The following is a 19,391-nucleotide window of genomic DNA, read 5'->3' as shown; positions in this document are numbered from 1 at the left end:
CAGGCAGCATGCTGGCCTGAGCCCAATATCTCCACCAGCAAAACCCTTAATCTTCGCATGTTGAGCAGGAAGGGGAATTTTCATGTGTTTGCCTTAATGTGCTGAGAATTCACCGCAAGAGCCTTGATCACGCAGGGTTTGTATATGCATGGGGGAATCTAAGCATGTTCAACCAAACAATGACTATTGCTTGAGGCTTTTCTGCTCCATGAGTAAATGTCAAGGGCAGAGTCTTTGCTCAAGTGCTGCAACACCTGCTCCCTGCTTTGCTGGCCTATTTCCACCTGTTGCTGAAGGGGACAGAGATCATATGGGTGCTAGTCCAAAAAGACCTGCTGCTGTTGATATCTAGAGGCATTAATGTAGACATTTAATTTTTGACGTGCATTATTTTGGATGTTATATCCACAGACATAACAGTGAGCCCTACACACAAACAGAAAGAGAAAGAGAGAGAGAGAAATGTCAAAAGAGCAAATCACAGATTCCCCACAAGTTCCTTCAGCTTTTTACTCCTTTAGAACCTTGCACACCCACTGAGCTATCTTATGAATCCTTTCCATTTTGCCAAGAGTGACTGTGTCAAAAACTGGAGGTGCAAAAGTTATTTTATTAGTTAGGGCACATGGCATCAACATTTCTCATCTGTGTCTACAGTAGTGATTCATTGTTTGGTAATAATTACAATCTGTATTCACTGTTCTAGGAGACTGTTCTTCCATGTCAATCTGTACTGCAAGCAATACCTATGGAAAGTTAAGATAAAGACTTACTGGTAATTTGAGCCAGTGTTCACCAACACTCATCACTTATGTGTCTGTTTTCTTGATGTCAGGTCCTAGCTGCAGACATAGCCTCTGAATATTTGAGAAGTACAAAACCAGCAACATTTCCTTCAATACCGAGTTACCAAAACTGCTCCCTTCAATCTTTCTGTTGAACCAAGAACCATTAGGTACATAGAGGATACAGTAAGCTCATACTTTAAAAAGCTAGAATGAAACTGGTAAAGATTATCATTCACAGGGTTCTTAAAATCAGAAATCTGATGCCGTCAGCTGAAATAACTATGAAGCATATAGGAAACTGGATTAGCAGAAAGTCAAAAATGAAAGAAATACACATTTTCTTGTTAAAAATTGTGTCTAAATTCATCCCAGTAAGAGGGGCTGGTGACCCTGAAAGAAATGTGGCCTGTGTCCCACAGGATTATTCAAAAGTAGTCATTTGGGGCTGATCTAAGGCTTTTGAAATATATTTGGTTCCTTTCCTATGCGCTGTAGTATCTTTCAAGTGAAGCAGCACAAGTGATTAGTCTGGAATGTTGATTGAAGGCTCTTATTTTAAGAATGGATACTGTAGAATTTGAATACTAGTGGAGATCAGCATTCTGCAGGAAAGAAAAAAGAAAAAGCCACCCACTTCTAGTCCCTGGAATTTGGCTTCATATAAAATGGGAATTACTTACAGACAGAGGAACAAAACTCTATACCCCCAGTTTTAAAGGTAAAGGTAAAGGGACCCCTGACCATTAGGTCCAGGCGTGACCAACTCTGGGGTTGCAGCGCTCATCTCGCTTATTGGCCGAGGGAGCCGGCGTACAGCTTCCGGGTCATGTGGCCAGCATGACTAAGCCGCTTCTGGCGAACCAGAGCAGCGCACGGAAACGCTGTTTACCTATTTATCTACTTGCACTTTGATGTGCTTTCAAACTGCTAGGTTGGCAGGAGCAGGGACCGAGCAACGGGAGCTCACCCCGTCGTGGGGATTCGAACCGCCAACCTTCTGATCAGCAAGCCCTAGGCTCTGTGGTCTAGCCCACAGCGCCACCTGGTCTTACAACACCTTTAAAGGGATACATTTTGGAAATATATGAGCCTCAAAATGCTGAAGAATTCAAAATTTACTTTTTTTAAAAAACTTGCAGTTTAAAAGATGTGAGGGTAGTGTACAGCCATATATCACTTACAGAAAGAAAACTTACAATAAATGTGTTTTGTTTAACCACACACCAAACATTTTAGGAAGCAGTTAATTTGATAGCATAAGCTTGAATCTGGAGCCTTGAAAGACAGTTATACCATTCATAGCTACAAGCAGTACCCTGTGTAATTTTGAGATATAGGTCAGATGAAAAATGCAAATGCCTGTGTGCTTGTGCCTTATGTATTGCAGTGAGGAAAGCAGCACCTGAATTCCTGTGTGTATGTGTATAATGGGGTTGTAACACTCGGCTGGTGTAAGTCAGAGCACCCATTTTCAAATTACCTTCTTTATCCATTACAGCCTCCTGTACCTGCCCAAAAGCTGCTCCTGGGAGTTGAGAGATCCTTTAGAACTGTAGGGGATGTGGCAGGGAGATGCTAAACAGTTTTATAACGTCAAAACATAGCAGGATCTACAGCAAAGGGTGCTTACAAATAAGGGCCTTTTTGCACTTACTATTTGTAAGTGCAGAAAGGCCCCTAGGATTGGTACTGCACTAGTGTAGCACCCTGCTTGTGGTTAACGCTTAGCTGGAATGAAATATTCAACGCAGCAATAGAGAAATTAAAATAATAATTTATTTGTCAGACAAATAAATGTGAGGCACAGTGGTATAAGGTTACCAAGCTCTGGCCTGGCCTCCTGCCATTATGGCCAGCACTTATATTCCCTCAGCTCAGCCCCCTTGCTCCTCCTTTGGCTGCCTCTGTCCAATCAGCCTGGTTAAAATTCCTATTGGCTGTTCGCTAGAACCAATCATAAAAGATACACCCATTTCCTATTACCTTTTATGGGAGACAAAGAGCTATATTTCCTTCTATTTATAATTGGCAAACAGCCATTAACCTCTACAAGGCACCTTAATTACCAGATAACCTTTTGCCCTAGACTAGGCGCCTTAACTAACATTTCATCTTTTGCCCTATTGCCCTATTCACTCCAAAACAGATGGTGGCTAATTTTATCTGAACAGATCTTTTTGTTCACCTTCCCACACATTATCCTTCTTTGGAGGTCATTAAGCAGAGACTTGACAACCATATGTCAGGAGTGCTCCGATGGCGTCTCTCTGTCTGGCAGGGGTCCGGACCCAATGGCCCTCGTGGTCTATTCCAACTCTTCTATGATTCTATAATTTCTTACTTTCTAAATCCTTTGCATAATTACATTTAAGCCAATATTTCATACATAACATATATAGATTTTTAGAAGCAAAGACCTTTTCTTAAGTAAAAAGGAACTTAGTAAAAGCTAAGTTCTATAAGTTTTCTAAATTCTCTGAAGCTTCAAAGCAGCTTCAGAGAGAGAGAGAGGCCTCTTCCCTAGCCAGCTGCTGTTTGTATTAGCTCTTGCCTTTTTAACCTTAGGAAGATGTGGCTCAAGTTTAATGGGAGGCACAGTAATTAATTGTTTTTGCAACCTTGATTGATTGTATTCTATAATTTGTATGGTCAGTGTGACCTTTTGCTCCCAGCCTGTTTTATGACCGCAATAAACCAAAGGGGCCTCTGACAAAGACCTTGCCTGCGACAAAGACCTTGCCTGCTGGTGTCCTGTCTCGAAAGGAAACATTTGTGAATGTAAGCTCATTTTTTAGAATACAGGAATCTGATCAAAATATAAGCCTTGATTAAAAATGCAGGCTATGATCAGATGCCTCACTAGGATGCAAGTGAGAGAATGCCTTAGTTCAGATACTTGATTTATTTATTTTCTGGAAGCATTTTTACCCTACTCTTTAACTGAAAAGCCAGAAAAGACATTGAGGCCCTAATGAGAATGACTCAGTTTTCAGGGATCATGCTATGGTGCTGTTACATCTTTGGCTTCCTTCACTAGACTTGGTTCCCTACACTGGAAATGTTCATAAAATTATTATCTGGCATTAACATATTCACCCTCTCCTCCTTTTTTGCTGTGATGCAGAGTATCTAATGTGTTTCCTGGCAGTTTAAGCTCTTTTTTGCCACATACTGAAGTAGCCCATTTGTCAGGGTCAGTCTGCTTAATTATATGAGCTCCCACCCACAAGCTGGATGAAAGTCAGAAACACAGGCTTCCCTCTTCATCTGCTATCTGTGACAACTAGGCCTCAGTCGCAGCATTATTAAGAGTCTAGACTCTTGACAGCATGTAGCCTAGTAACAGAGCAATGTATCTGGGAGCCTACAAATAAGGGCCTTTCTGCACGTACTATTTGTACAGTTGCTGGTTTTGGGGGTTCTTTCTGGATTTTTCTTTGGCATGCTGTCACACGTCATCATTATTCAGCGGTGGTTGTTGTTGTTGTTGTTGTTTAGTCGTTTAGTCGTGTCCGACTCTTCGTGACCCCATGGACCAGAGCATGCCAGGCACTCTGGTCATTATTCAGCTAGTATATTACTATTATAGTATTATTCAGCTAGTATTCTGAAATAATGTACTAAGAATACATTTTCTTCTATGACAAAAGTCCAACTTTTGTGAAAGATACAGAATGGATATCATTCCTCACTCAGTGGTACCTGGGTTCTCAAACTTAATCCGTTCTGGGAGTCCATTTGACTCCCGAAACCATTCAAAAACCAGGGCGCGGCTTCCGATTGGCTGCAGAAGCTTCCTGCACTCAAGCAGAAGCCATGTCGGACATTTGGCTTCTGAAAAATGTTCTCAAACCGGAACACTTACTTCCAGATTTGTGGGGTTCGGGACCCACTTTGTTCCGGAGCCAAGCTGTTCAAGTACCAAGGTACCACTGTATTTTCATTTGTGTAGTATGTGTACAAGCATCTTCCCAGTTTTTGTGTGGAGGGTGAAGTGTAGTCGGGTTCCCACAAAGCAAGACACAGTGATAACAGCAAGAACCTTTACTGAACTAAGAGAACTGGACAAGGGAAAAGTGACTGCTTATATACATTTCTGAAGGCCTGGGACACTCCCACTCTCAATGTGATTGGTAGTCTAAACTCCGAAGCTCCAAATCATAACTCAGAGTTATGGCAGTGCCCCAAATCCTGAATGTTCTGTGATTGGATATCAGGTATCGAATCAGAACACAGGGGCTCAGAATCCTTCAGGCCCAAGCTCAGGCAAACAGAGACCACTGAATACATTAAGAGAGGGGGGTTGGTGGGCATGGTTTGGCAGACAAGCTTAGTTACAGAGGAAAGATGTGGCAGATAGAGACAATGATACAGAGTCAAAATACTGCCCATGACAACAATCGCTAGCTGGAGACAAAATTTCTTCACCATGCCCAGCTTCACCAAAGCTCAGGCATACAAATAGTTTCTCTTCCAATCTCCTGCACTTCCACATATTAGAATTCTGGAATACTAGGCATTAAGTACACACACACACACACAGAGAGAGAGAGAGCGTCATGAAAGGACGATCCCCTTGCACATACACATAACCCTGACATTTACTGACTAGAGGAACCTGAGGGTGCATAAGGAGTGTGACTACAGCCACAGAACTTTTCTAAATTCAGGCACAACCTGCCATTAGTGTGGAAAGGAAACTCAACCTAATAACTGCCCCATGTGGCCAAAGGTACAGCCAATCAGCTATAAATTAACTCTTTAAAAAAATACCGCTATAAGTCTTAAGTGTGGACAAGTTTTAAGATTGCATAGCATTGCTAAAGTTGAAGAAGGAGACTAGAATGAAACCAACATGGGAAAAAATAATTAACAATCTACTTAGGGGAAGCAAATTACTAATTCGTTTAACTAAACTGAAATGAAAATTCTCATAAAACAATTGAAGCTGAGTTGTTATTATTTATTTAATTAATTTGTATACTTCCCTATACAGTGGTACCTCAGGTTAAGTACTTAATTTATTCTGGAGGTCCATACTTAACCTGAAACTGTTCTTAACCTGAAGCATCACTTTAGCTAATGGGGCCTCCTGCTGCCGCCACACCGCCGAAGTACAATTTCTGTTCTCATCCTGAAGCAAAGTTCTTAACCTGAAGCACTATTTCTGGGTTAGCGGAGTCTGTAACCTGAAGCGTCTGTAACCCGAGGTACCACTGTACCTGCAGATCTCAGGATGGTTCACAATATAAAATTAAAAAATTAAAAAACACAAATTGTAGCAAGTTGCAAGGAAACAAACAAGCAAGACCTGCACCCTTCAAATTCCCTGCAGTTTTGTTTGTTTTTAAATCTTTATGATTTAAAAAACAGGTCAAGTATGTAGCCTTAAAACAGTGAAGAATATACTGTAGTGTGAAAGCAAAAGAGGAAGGTTAGAGGGCAGATTACACCACCATGTGGTAGAAGTGAGAATATAACAAAATACAGTACTCAAATATGAATTTGATATTTTATGGGACACATCAAAATTCATTGTAAAGTAAAAACTAATCTGATCTACTTCCAAATCTGTCAGAATACGGCAACTTGCTTCTCCCTTTCCTCTTCCCAAAATAACTCCACGTGGAGGGCATTATTGTGAATGGATTTGAAGTCTCCATGGCCTCCCTCATCATGTTTTCCAGTGAATCTTAAAAACAGCCTTTCCAGGTTCATGATGATAGATTTACTTATATTACCACCTGCAGTGTGTTTCCTCCCACAAGGTAATAGCAAAAATAATCCCACACTTATATTAGTCATATGAAGTTAACCTGAGCTAGGAAAAACGGGAAGCACACTGACAGTGCAATCCCACACATATTTACTTGGAAGTAAGTCCAGATGTCTTCAGTGGGGCTTGATCCTTAGTAAGCATGATTAGAATTGCAGACTAAGGATGGCATTTTTGACATACACCCCACTACTCCATTTGCTCAAATTAGGGTTTAGTTCAAACTTTTAGTCCTACCTTTTAAAGTTTTTTCCTATGCTAAAAAGTTCAAATGTTAAAAGGAATCTTGATAAGTTTCTAAACAAAAACATTGACAGCACTTATTTGGTGATATGTCCCAGCGAATGCAGTAAACACACACAAGATTAGAATTGCAAACAAGAGGGTTCAGCAGCATAACAAAGAATGTTTGAATTGCTCTCTCCAAGCACAATGCTAATTGAAGTTAATGCAGAAACCTCTGGGCTTTGATTGAACTAAGTTTTATTGAAGTAAATAATGGACAGAAGTGGCTGGACATGTGCTGTCTCTGGGCTTGGAAGATAAGACTCATAGTTCAATTACAGTGGTACCTCGGGTTACAGACACTTCAGGTTACAGACTCTGCTAACCTGGAAGTAGTACCTCAGGTTAAGAACTTTACCTCAGGATGAGAACAGAAATCGTGTGGTGGCGGCGCGGTGGCAGCGGGAGACCCCATTAGCTAAAGTGGTACCTCAAGAACAGTTTCAGGTTAAGAACGGGCCTCCAGAACGAATTAACCAGAGGTACCACTGTACAAGGATACTGGTTCAGCGTAATGAAGAGTTGTCAGATATTTTATCATTACAGTGTTTATGTTTTCATGAGAAATTGTATGTAAGCATTTAGTCACTCAGTTTCTGTTCTAATGAGTTGAATCACTAGTTCCACAAATAATAATTCATACAACTTCCCCCTCTTTCCTTACAGCTATAAGCTTAAAGTTCCCTTACGGGAGGAACTCATGTTTTGAACTGTTATCAGAGGGAATCTGTAACAGGCACACCTGCTTGACTGGAAAGCACGAAGAAGTGGGAAAACATTTTGGGCTGAGGAAACAATTATGGGAGACATAACAAGCTGACAAAATATGCCTTTGAACTCTTGGGGGAGGGGTTATCTCAACGAAGTATTTTCACTAGTGTATTTGTGGCTGTGGAATTGAACTTCTATTCTCTCTCCTTGCACACCCTCTAAATCTGTTCTGGGTTTTTGCCCCAACCCTCCATAGTAGATTTGGGGAAAGCATGGGGGCACATTGTGCAACAATTAAGGCAAGAGTGGGCTGCACTCAGTTAAAGCATATTTTAAAAATGGCTACTATGCCTATTGAGCGCTTTCCTGTGCTATATGGAATTGAGCGATAACTCAATGTGTTCGTACCAGTGATTGGTCAGCTTCAGAGTGAGGCCTGCGCTACCGGCGCTCATCTTCATCCAGCCTGTTTCATAGTTCAGAGCTCCTCAGAGTACCAAGGAGGTGCTTGAGCTCCAAAACGCCAGAGAGGATGCTCAGGAGCAATAATTGTCAGTTTGCATTTCTTAGTACAGAAAGTATTGATCTGATGTGTAGACATCGACCCTATTCTACTTAATTCAAGAGGGTTCTGGAAGCTTCTCTGTGTGAAAGAAACAAGCAGGTTTGTGATGTCTGGGTTATTTGTTCAGAGAAGCTGAGTACAGTTGGCTTAAACTGGTTCTGTTATCTCTTCTGTCAAGGTCAGGGTGACTATAATAATAGGCCAGAAGGAGCCTGGGTTTCACTTTCTCTTTCTACTCTATTCCTTCTGGTATGGTATTCTGTACATAGTGGGATGTGGGTGGCATTGTGGACTAAACCAGAGCGTCTTGGGCTTGCCGATCGCAAGGTCGGCAGTTCGAGTCTCCACGACGGGGTTAGCTCCCGTTGCTCTGTCCCAGCTCCTGCCAACCTGGCCGTTCGAAAGCACACCAGTGCAAGTAGATAAATAGATACCACTGTGGTGGGAAGATTAAAAGGCATTTTCATGCGCTCGGGTTTCTGTCACAGTGTTCTGTTGCACCAGAAGTGGTTTAGTCATGCTGACCACATGACTGGGAAAGCTGTCTATGGACAAACGCTGGCTCCTTCGGCCTGAAAGTGAAATGAGCACCACCACCCGTCACCTTTGACTGGACTTAACCATCCAGGGGTTCTTTGCCTTTACCTTTGTAGATAGAATGCTTAGTGTTAAGGTTTTAGACTTATTGTAAGTTTAAGTTCAGTCTGCTGCAACTGGATTTATTATGGACAATCCTGAATGTACTGGATTTGTGATCATTATGCTCATTTGCCTTCAGTAGCAGTAAAGCTCAGCTGGACGAAATACAATTGCCTCAGATATATTTTTTGGGAATATTGCAACGTGCTTAAGTCCACTAACTATACATTGGAATCTGCTCCAGATCAATATTGAGTAGAATTCCATGACAATAGTATCAACCACTTGTTTCATCTTGCCATTCCATAGCGAGACCAGGGCCTCAATAGTGTTTTATGTTGGATCTTTTGCTTCTGGGACTAGTGGGTGTTTTAATTCAGCCATGGATTTTAGTTAATAGGAGATTTTTATTTTGCAAGCATTTAAATAAACTCACAGGATTTAAAGGAACAGTAGGCCATCTTATTTGTATCTTCTCAGCAAGAGCAATTTGCTCTCTATACTCAATTTGCAAGACAATTAGAACTTTATACTTGCTTACAAATTCATTATTCCACATCCTTCCTCAAAGCTCTAACAAGCAAACGTGTGAGGAACTGCACAATGAGTGTGATCTCACTTAAGAATGTGCAAAGCAGTACCTTATTCCATAACCTTCCAGTGTCATTGCATGCCACAGCATCACTTCTGCTTTTTCTAATGACTTTAATAAAGCCATTAATTAAAGCAGAAAACTAGTCAGGATAGTATTTGCATGCAATTTGCAGACTGAAATGAAAACCCCATTTCCTGTAATATAATCTGAAGATCACTAGCCAATCAAAATAAAAGCACATACTCCCAAATAACAGAATTGTGTTCCATCTAGAAACAGCAAATTTTGGCTGCAAAGGTTTAAAACAAACTCAGGGTAGACAGTTCAGTAGGGTAGATGAAGACAGGGTGCATTATTCTGGCTCCATATGCACTATAAATTGAAATCAGTATCATGCCACTCTAAACAGTGAATTCTGAGAACCGTACTTTGTTAAGAGTGTTAAAAGCTCGTTGGACACCCCCTATTCCCCTCACAGAGCTACAATTCCCATCTTCCCAGGAATACGGATTGTTAAACATCAGGCAGGTGCCTTCGCTATACTCTCTGGCACCTGCTTAAAACGTTTTTGTTTACGGAATCCTGGATTTTGATGTTTTAATCTCTTTACAGTGGTACCTCGGGTTAAGAACTTAATTCGTTCCAGAGGTCCGTTCTTAACCTGAAACTGTTCTTAATCTGAGTTACCACTTTAGCTAATGGGACCTACCACTGCCGCCACCACACAATTTCTGTTCTCATCCTGAAGCAGAGGTACTATTTCTGGGTTAGCAGCGTCTGTAACCTGAAGCATCTGTAACCCAAGGTACCACTGTAGTCTAATGTTAACTTTAATTATCTTTTAAATGTTTTATTTACAGTACTTTTAACTTTTTTAATTGAGAATTTTAATATTTCTTGTTAATGGCTTGGGGGTTTTATTGCCATCAAGTGGTATATACACTTTGTTAAATAATGATTGTTTTAGCTGTACAGTGGTACCTCGGGTTACAGACGCTTCAGGTTACAGACTCTGCTAACCCAGAAATAGTACCTCAGGTGAAGAACTTTGCTTCAGGATGAGTACACAAATTGTGTGCCCGCGGCGCCGCAGCAGCAGGAGGCCCCATTAGCTAAAGTGGTATCTCAGGTTAAGAACAGTTTCAGGTTAAGAACGGACCTCCAGAACGAATTAAGTTCTTAACCCGAGGTACCACTGTAATGATGAAGTTGGGGGGAAAGGTGCTAAATTAGATTAAGGATTTAATGTAAATCTGGGCTTGCCCTTTACCATGGAAGGTTTCCATTCCCCACTCATATGGCTCCTGTGTATGTAACCTATAGTAAGTTTTCTACATACACATAGGGTCATCTATCGAATCTTCATGTGACTCTTTATCCTTCTAATGCACATGAAACACCTACAAAATTGTAAATGGCATTATTATTTTTAAAAAGTCCAGCAGACACTGCAGGAACAGGGTAAGTAGCCAGGGCACAGCCTTGCACCCCATTCTACATGTGCAGGGAACTAATGTCACTTGAGAGTAGAAGATAATACTCACTTAATGAAGACATGATAATACTACCCATTGAGATTTTGTTATCTAACATTACCGTATGCTACTTTTATTTATAGATCACCCTGCATTATCTGCATGGCTCACAAGTAAAACAATTAAAAATTTCATCAGCTCAAAGATATTTAAATCATATTTTGAGAAATATACTGCAAAATCAAACACTATTACATATGTCAGACTTCAGTCACAGCCAGGCTTCAACCTTATTTACTTAGAACATCCATGCATACGTTTCAACAGGACATGTTGAAGAAAGGATACTGCTGGCTTGCATTTACTAGTGGCATCTTTGAAAGAGATGTATATTTATCCAGTTTCTTATCTGCATTTTAGAAGTATATTCATATATTCTAAAACATTACAGCTCTACAGTACAATCCTCTATATGTCTATTAGCAAGTAAGTCCCACTCGTGTTCAATAAATCAGTCCTAATAGTCCATATTAAAAAGCTGTATCAAGATGCCAAATGTAGAAAAAGATCAGCAATGGCAGCCGTTTTCAGCTTTCATTTGGGTGAATGGAAAGCTGTTATTTCAAAATTTGTTTTGAGATTGCAATAAAAAATTGTGTTTTACATTTGCATCTGAGAAATCAGCTACCCTTGTTATCTGATCCAAATCAGCATCTTCTTACATTGGAGAAAACATCCGATGGTCATAAACATGATCAGGAAAACTTACAAGCATCTGGACTACATGTTAGTGGTACAAAAAACAGTAACAGGCACAGCAATGAGTTGTGGTAGGAGGGGGGGAATCACCCAAAACTAGGCTGAGTTCTTGCCAAGTCCTGCCCCCCATCTCCTACACCCAATCCCAAATTGTTCAGAAGGGTTCCTCCCGGATTGTCTGGTTATACTTTTTGGGAAGAGGTGATTACAGGGGAAGTAAGGGACAGGAAACTCTCAATCTGCAAATTTCCGTAACTTAATGATGCCAATTACCTTTAGTTTTATTCACATGCCAAGATAGAAATCCTACCAAATTAACTTGAAAAGAAATGGCAATGTTTGCTTGAGCTTCCAGCTTCATTACAGATAGAATTACTACTATATATAAGCATCTATTTTATAAAAGCCTTTTCTTGGTGAACAGTGCCTGTTTTCCATTTTTTTAAAGAAAGAGAAAATAAGGATGAAACAGCATGATGTGCTGCAATTAGATGTGAACAGAATGTGCTGCAGCATAATGAAAACTCTGTGATGACTAATGGCACCTAGGTTATTTGGAATATGAAAGGCATTCAAGTTTGGCAAACGGCATGAAGCTTCAATTTGGAGGACGAGGTGATTAAGAATGAGCACAAAGACCTGCAATAAAACACTTTTACTGAACAGTTTTAAATTCCAGTTCAGCTGTAGAAATTTTTTAATGAAACGTTTACAGCACTATTTACATTTATTCAAGTGTCACAGTACTAGGAATCAAATCTCTCTAAATAACTTGTACACAATACAGTTATAAAACTGAAGCAGAGTTCTATCATATTTTATTCTTTTATTTACAAAAAAGACAATACAGTCAAAGTATCACTTGCTCCTTTTTTACTTTTGAAATTCTCATCAGGCCACTGCTAGCATCTTCTGTGAAATTTAAATCTAATTCTTGGAAGGCTGGAGTATAAACATTAACAATTGAATCATTTAAACAAGCTAACAAGTTCCACAGATGTAGGTTCAGCCAACACGGCTCATTATATCAGTACCCACAACTAACAGACGACTAAACAGCTGCTACTATAAATGAAAGTGTTATTCCATTGATCTATTAAGCAGCTAACACACTACTGCTGCCATTCTTCTTCAGAAAAAGCAGGTTAGCCACACTTGCTCCTAATCTGCCAAAAGCAATGTGAAAAATCATAAAAGAAATATAAATCAAAATATAAAACCAAAAAAGGTACAAGAGAATATTGATAACAATATTTGCATTTCAGTGATTTAGAAAAGATGAGAGTAAAAAAATATTTTTTAAAAAAAACCAACAACATTCACGACCAGAATTTCTAAAGGATGTCTGGCTTTCCAGAAGTATTCTCCTTCCTCAGGTATCTGCATTTACAAGCTCTAGGACACTGGGAAACACTTGTTTTTAACCAGACAACTCCAGCAGTGATTCAACATACTTCAAACTCAAGTGTCATTATTATTAGTAATATCAATAATAATTATTCAGCCAATGTTGTGAAGAGATGCAAAACTTGATTCAACTACAGATAATCGTTGCTCCAATGCCTTCAAAATCGTTTCTGCCTGTTAAGTAAGGGGGGGGGGCAAGAAACATTTTAGTTTACATTAGATGTTAATTATAAGTTGTGTCCCAAATTCATGGGCCCACAAATGAATTACAAGCCAGTGTACCTGACGCTCATCCTGCCTCCTCAATATGTCATGAGTAGGATCACAGAAGACAGGAATGGATGTCACCCTCCCCCATATGGTAGAGATCATAGAATCATAGAGTTGGAACGGACTGCAAGAGTCATCTAGTCCAACCCTTTGCAATGCAGGAATCCTGCCCACAGCCATCCCTGGGTGGACTTGAACCACCAACCTTCTGGTTGACTGGCATGATCAGAGGATGACAGCATGCTCTGTCTGTTTGGGGCTGTATTTGCACATTGATCTCCAGCCAGAACTACATGGAGAACTCAGCAGCTGCATGCATATTTCAACACATCTGCATCCCCAGTTGCAAATTGCCATTATTTTCTCATATAGTACAAAAAGAATCTCATGTCTCTTTTCTCCCCCATTTCCCTTAACAAGATCTACTGACATGATTACTGTATTTCTTAAGAAGAGGGATTTTAAGAAGGAACCACCATCACACCATCTTTCACATCTGAAAAAAGTAAAACATAAAATAACCATCTTACCCTTCCTAATGACTCTTCTAAGCTAGCTCGACTTTCAAGCGTTAGAGGCTCTTCATCAATTTCAGCTTTTTGTTCCGAGGACCCTAAGGTATAACTTGGACATTGTACAGTTATAAGTAACATCACAATCACCCAATAAAAGTATGAGCATTTATTAACTGAAGAATAATTTACCAGCGACAGCAGTCATGACTGTAATACTCAGTACAATGGTACCTCTGGTTATGTACTTAATTCGTTCTGGAGGTCCATTCTTAACCTGAAGCACCACTTTAGCTAATGGGGCCTCCCGCTGCTGCTGCACAATTTCTGTTCTCATCCTGAAGCAAAGTTCTTAACCTGAGGTACTATTTCTGGGTTAGCGGAGTCTGTAACCTGAAGCGTATGTAACCCGAAGTACCACTGTAATTGAAATGCACACATTATTTACAGACTGGTTGGCCCCTTCCCACTATTTTGTTTTAAGTAATGAGAGCCTGCATTATAAGTAGAGCCTGCCAGGTTACCTGGGTGAAGGTGCACCTGAGAATGTAGGGCTACGTACGTAAGGCAGGTGACGAAATTCCAAATAGATGTATGATAAGTGATGATCTGCAGCAACATGTTCTGGTGCATCCCCAATCCCTAACAGGAATGTTCCTCTTCAGCCTCAAGGTCAAGCCAGCTCAGAACAGAAGTCTTACAGAATGTATGAGGGGCAGGTTTCAGAAGGGGGATGAAGAATGAAATGACATCTTTCTCAACCTTATGCAACTCTATGGCCCTGTACAGGCCCTGAGATTGGCTTCAGAGCCTTTGCTCTCTGGTTCCTGATTACGGACCATGAGATTAGCAGGTACCTGGGACAGGGCATTTTTAGTGGTAGCCCTGTATCTTTGAACACCTCTCCTCACGTGGCCCCTTCACAGGTGATTTTAAAGAGGATTTTAAGAACATTTATGTTCTCCTTGATATTTCCTTGATCATTTTATGATAGATTCATGTTTTAATCCTTACTTTACTGGTATAATTTGTTAATACTGGCATTTGGTGCACAGTTAACTCACAACTTGTGCGCACATTTAACTTGCATGATTGCAGCTTTATGCACTTGGTGGATGGCCAGTGGCAATCACACAAATTAAACGCTCGCAAGGCAGAAAGCTTAAAAATTATTTCCAGGTTCTGGTCTGGGAGGCTCTCACAAGATCTTGTATGTCCCTATGAGATCTCGCAAGAGCCTCCAGAGCCCACACAACAGCCTGCCAGAACCCAGTAACCTTGTGGGAGCAATGACCCATTTGGCGCGCCGGCTTCTGGAAAGGTAGGGACGCTTGTGTGGGATATTCCGGGGTCGCTCTGACTAGGTGTCATTTTGCCTTTACATACAATCCATGAAATGTAACCCCCACACATCTTGCAAGTCATCTTTATTTATTTTATTGACTTTTCTTAGCTGCCTTAGGAAGATTTCACCCTAAATATTTCCCCTTAGCAATTAGAACTTTACAAGTGCAATGCCTAAAATTAATACCAACTGAACAAAACGGTCAGTTCTTGCAAACACCAAAATAACTTAATGGTGCACTGCAATACTTATTACTGTGCTCCCAGGCTATGCTTGTATTAATTTGCATAATACTTGAATTTTGAGCAATGCAGATTATTTACAAATTTATAATCTGCAACTTTCATTAAAAAAATAGCAACGTGGAACACAACATACCAAAAATAGTAACAAAGAGATCAATAAATCCTGATGGATTTAAAAAGAAAATGCATGTTGTGAAGACAAGCCTAAATGAAAAAGTTTTCAAAATACATCTGAAGGAAGAGATGAGATCACAATCCTCTATCACAGTTAGATCACAATCCTCTATTTGTAGTTACCCAAGCACGCATTCAAGGATAATTTTTCAATGGTTGCTAAGGAAAGTATGGTAATTGGATATGTTTCAGAGAACACAATGCACACTATTATCTCTGTGTTAGAAAATGCTACTTGCAAGCAATTGTCAATGAAGTCTCATCTCTGGAAATGACGGGTATTTATTGCACAGAATAATGGTTAAACTTAAAGGATTGGGGGGGGGTAGTGGGGAAAGAGAGGAAGAAATTGATGTTTTCCTCATTGTTACCTAGCTGAATGCAAACAAAAACGAAGGCCAGTTTTGATTCATTTTTTCCTTCCATGGAGGAACAGAAAAATATTTGCGCTACTGTTCCTCCCCTCCCCACAAAAAACTTTACGCACATCAGAAATAACCTGGAGTATTGAGGAAGTTGTCCGGTTTTAAGAGTATTTAAATAATCAATTATCATCAGAAGAAAGGCAAACAGAACTATTGCTTACCTTTCAAGAGCATCAACATTTAAGCAAAATAAATCTCGTTTATAATCCAGATGTCTCGGAGTGCATCTGTAAATGCTTCCAAGGGTCATGTTGCACCCAGTGCAAAACAAGGTTTCAAGCATGCTGTAAAGCAAAGCATCACTTAGAAAATATGTAACATCATTTTAACATGTTCATGTTGTAATTCGGAACACAGCAATGTACCACTTCCAGTACAAATTAAACAAATGGCATAAAACAATTAGTGGAAAGTTGTTTTTTACATATATTTTAAATAAAAAGGATTTATCCTGTCCTCCTTCTGAGGAGCTTCTAGCAGCATACCTGGCTTTCCTGCCCACTCCTAGTTATCGTCACTAAACATCAGAAGAACTTTCTGACAGTAAGAGCTGTTCCAACAGTGGAACGGTCTCCCTCAGGAGGTTGCAGACTCTCCTGCATTGGAAGTTTTAAAGCAGAAGTTGGATGGCTAAAGCAGAAGTTGGATGCTTTAGTTGAGATTCCTACATTGCAGGGGGTTGGACTAGATGACCCTCAGGGTCCCTTTCCAACTCTACAATTCTATGATTCACAACACTCCTCTAGGTTGGTCTGTGTCTTAATGCCTGGCTCCAAAATCACCAACTGGTATTCACAGCCAAGTAGGGATTTTTTGGCAATGCAGTCAAGATATGAATTTATTCTGAAATAGTTATTGCAATCAGACAGAATTATTTTATATACTTTGTTGTATTAATCTGGTTTGAAAAACCTAATACCACTGCAACCTTTTTTCCGGTTCTCTCTTTTGCTCTTCAACTTAATTAGATCATAAAGCAAAGACAGCCTAGAGTGTGACTGTGAGTGGGTGACCTTCCTTTACAAGGAAGGCCAAGAGATTACCACAGGTGTCAGAAGCAGCTGTGCATGTGAAGGCCACTTCACGATAAAGAAGACACAACAACCAAGCAAGTCTGGGAAAAGGCAGTCAGGCAAAATGTAACACTATGTGATGCTTTGTAATACAATGCCAGGCACCCTGGAGACAGCCAGCTTGGGGCCTATTTGAGAGATAACAGATAAGGCAGAAGCTGAACTGTCTTGGTTTGTACAGGGGCCCCTTGTTTATGGTCTCAAGAGGGATAAACAAGACCAGGCATCCATGTTAGATGTAACATGTTAGATGTAACATGTTAGATCCATGTTACATGACAAAGGTGTCAGAGGGATAAACCTGAAGCGGGTTGGGAAACCACTATTAGAACCTTCTTATGCTTCTTGGGTGCTACCCAGCAGAGTCCCCAGCCATGGTCTGATCACCCAGACCTTCGTGCTTTTGATAATAGCTGATTCCACCACATTCAAGTCCTTGCTGGGTACTCCAACCACTTGCATTACATTTTAAGTATCAGTCCTTCCGAAGCACTGATTATGACTCAACGAAAAGGCCTGTTGACAACACATTCTTTATTTATGAATAAATGTTAAAGGCAAGTTGTGTATATTTATCTGACTGAAAGCAATATTTAAAAAATGGCTTTCCCAGGACTTTTTTTAAGGACTTGGTCAAAAAGGTGCAAATTCCCATGTACTGCATTCATGCAAGTGCGCAAAAAAACAAAACAACTATTCAGAGTGATGGTTAGCAGATGTGAACCAAACTCTTAAACCAGTTTTAGTCTTAGTCAATAAGCACAAACAATGTAGCTTGAATGTTCAAACAGATTCAAAACTGTGTGGAAATTACTTTTCTTGGAACACTTGTAAATATTTTAAGAAGTGACAACTCAGCAAGCACTGAAGATCATTAACCTACGTAATTTTATTATGTATGCACACACTTCCCAAGGAATGTCTCCTAAAAAATCCTGAAAACACTAACATAATAAGATATACATCCCACACTTCCTCAAAGATTCAGTATGAGTAACAGGCTTAAAACAGATGGCTTCAAAAAAACAAAAACAAAAACCTGCTCTGAAGTGGCTTCCTATTCCCCTTCCTAATAAAAATGAGTCCAAACATATTGTCTATTAGCCTATATGGATACTTTTAGGGCAAACCTTTCTTTTGACTTTCTTCTTTAGCATAAAGCTTTATTGTGTGACACATCTGTTTCACTTTGGGATTTTCACCGCTTACCAGCCATATTCGCCTGCTCGGCTTGAAAGTTTTTGTTCCTTGTCCACTGAAACATTGAGCGTAACATCTGAAAATCAAAAGATGTAAGATCAGTAGAAAAGTATTCTCCCATAAGTACTCCCAGCCCAATTATGCTATTTATCGCCAACACAGAATGGGAAAACACTGAAGTGGGTTGGCAAAAACCTCTGTCCCAACTAAGGGGCACAATAATGCCCACATGCTTTGGTCAACCGGGTGGCAAGGAGTAAGTTTAATGAATATTCCAAAACACTTTGGAAATTAAAAAGTGGCATATACGTCACTAGCACTAGAACTGAGTCCCATGAATTATCTTTGGCTACAAGTTTAAGCACATTTACCTGGGTGAAAACCCCACTGAAAATAACTGGACGCACACACAAATATAGGATGGCAACGTTAGCACTGCAGAATCTTTCCCCCGTTCTCTCTTTTCAAGTGTTTTGCTGTTCCTTCTGCAACTTCACCATATTCACTTTCTTTTATTGCAATGCCTTTGCTTTAATGCCCTCTCAAGTCGCCCAGATAATTTCAAGTGATGTCGCAGCCTAAAACCGCCTCAAGAAGGGAGACTTGGGTCCTAAGACCTACGTAAAGCACACGAGAAGGGCGCGAACAAAGCCAAGAGAGGAGCCACTGAATGCTGGTTTATGGGGGGGGGGGGGGGGACGAGCGCGCGAATATTTGCACGCGCGAGGGAAGGAAGCGCGCGAGGGAAAGCCGCGGTGCAGGCGGGAGCAGAGCGTTTCCCAGGTGATTAGCCGCGCGGGCGGGCGGGCGGGCGCCTCGTCGCTCACTCTTCAACAAGATGCAGTTGGTGTCCTCGTCGTTGAACTCCCAGCCGAGCGTGTCTCCTACGGGCCGCTTGCAGCCAGCGCACAGGAACACCATGGGCAGCTCCTCGGACCCCGCTTCCTCTCCGGGCCCCGGGCTGCCAGGGGACGCCTCCGTCAACGGGAGAGAGCTGTCTTCCCCCGGGTGCGCCGCCATTCTCTTTCAAAGCCGCCCGCGCCGCGCCCCCTCCCCTCCGCGCCAGCGCCGGAAATAACAGATGCAACGCGGTGCCGCTCTAGCGCGCAAACCGAGCCCTTCTCTTTTGCCTCTCCCAGGAGAAGGG

The 19,391-nt window shown here is 40.8% G+C and overlaps 1 protein-coding gene and 1 long non-coding RNA gene across 2 annotated transcripts in view; one reads left to right on the top strand and one right to left on the bottom strand.

The window, feature by feature from the left end:
• LOC310761477 overlaps nt 1-12,902 on the top strand; it is a 55,683-nt gene extending 42,781 nt beyond the window's left edge. Inside the window, exon 3 of the long non-coding RNA XR_014547529.1 lies at nt 12,042-12,902. This is a non-coding gene — a long non-coding RNA (uncharacterized lncRNA). The remainder of the gene's footprint in view (nt 1-12,041) is intronic.
• Nucleotides 12,234-19,367, bottom strand: MIS18A (MIS18 kinetochore protein A). Its single transcript, XM_083611336.1, has 5 exons — nt 19,072-19,367; nt 18,254-18,320; nt 16,133-16,255; nt 13,801-13,894; nt 12,234-13,174 (listed from the first exon to the last, which is right to left on the bottom strand). The coding sequence occupies exons 1-5, from the start codon at nt 19,262-19,264 to the stop codon at nt 13,094-13,096; spliced, it is 558 nt and encodes a 185-aa protein (XP_083467462.1). The 5' UTR covers nt 19,265-19,367; the 3' UTR covers nt 12,234-13,093.
• Between the last annotated feature and the right edge of the window lie 24 nt (nt 19,368-19,391).

The sequence above is a fragment of the Podarcis filfolensis genome (genome assembly GCF_964270895.1).
Source record: "Podarcis filfolensis genome assembly, chromosome: 4".
Lineage (NCBI taxonomy): Eukaryota > Metazoa > Chordata > Lepidosauria > Squamata > Lacertidae > Podarcis > Podarcis filfolensis.
Note: the sequence above shows the minus strand (reverse complement) of the source record. Positions and strands in the feature narration are given on the sequence as shown.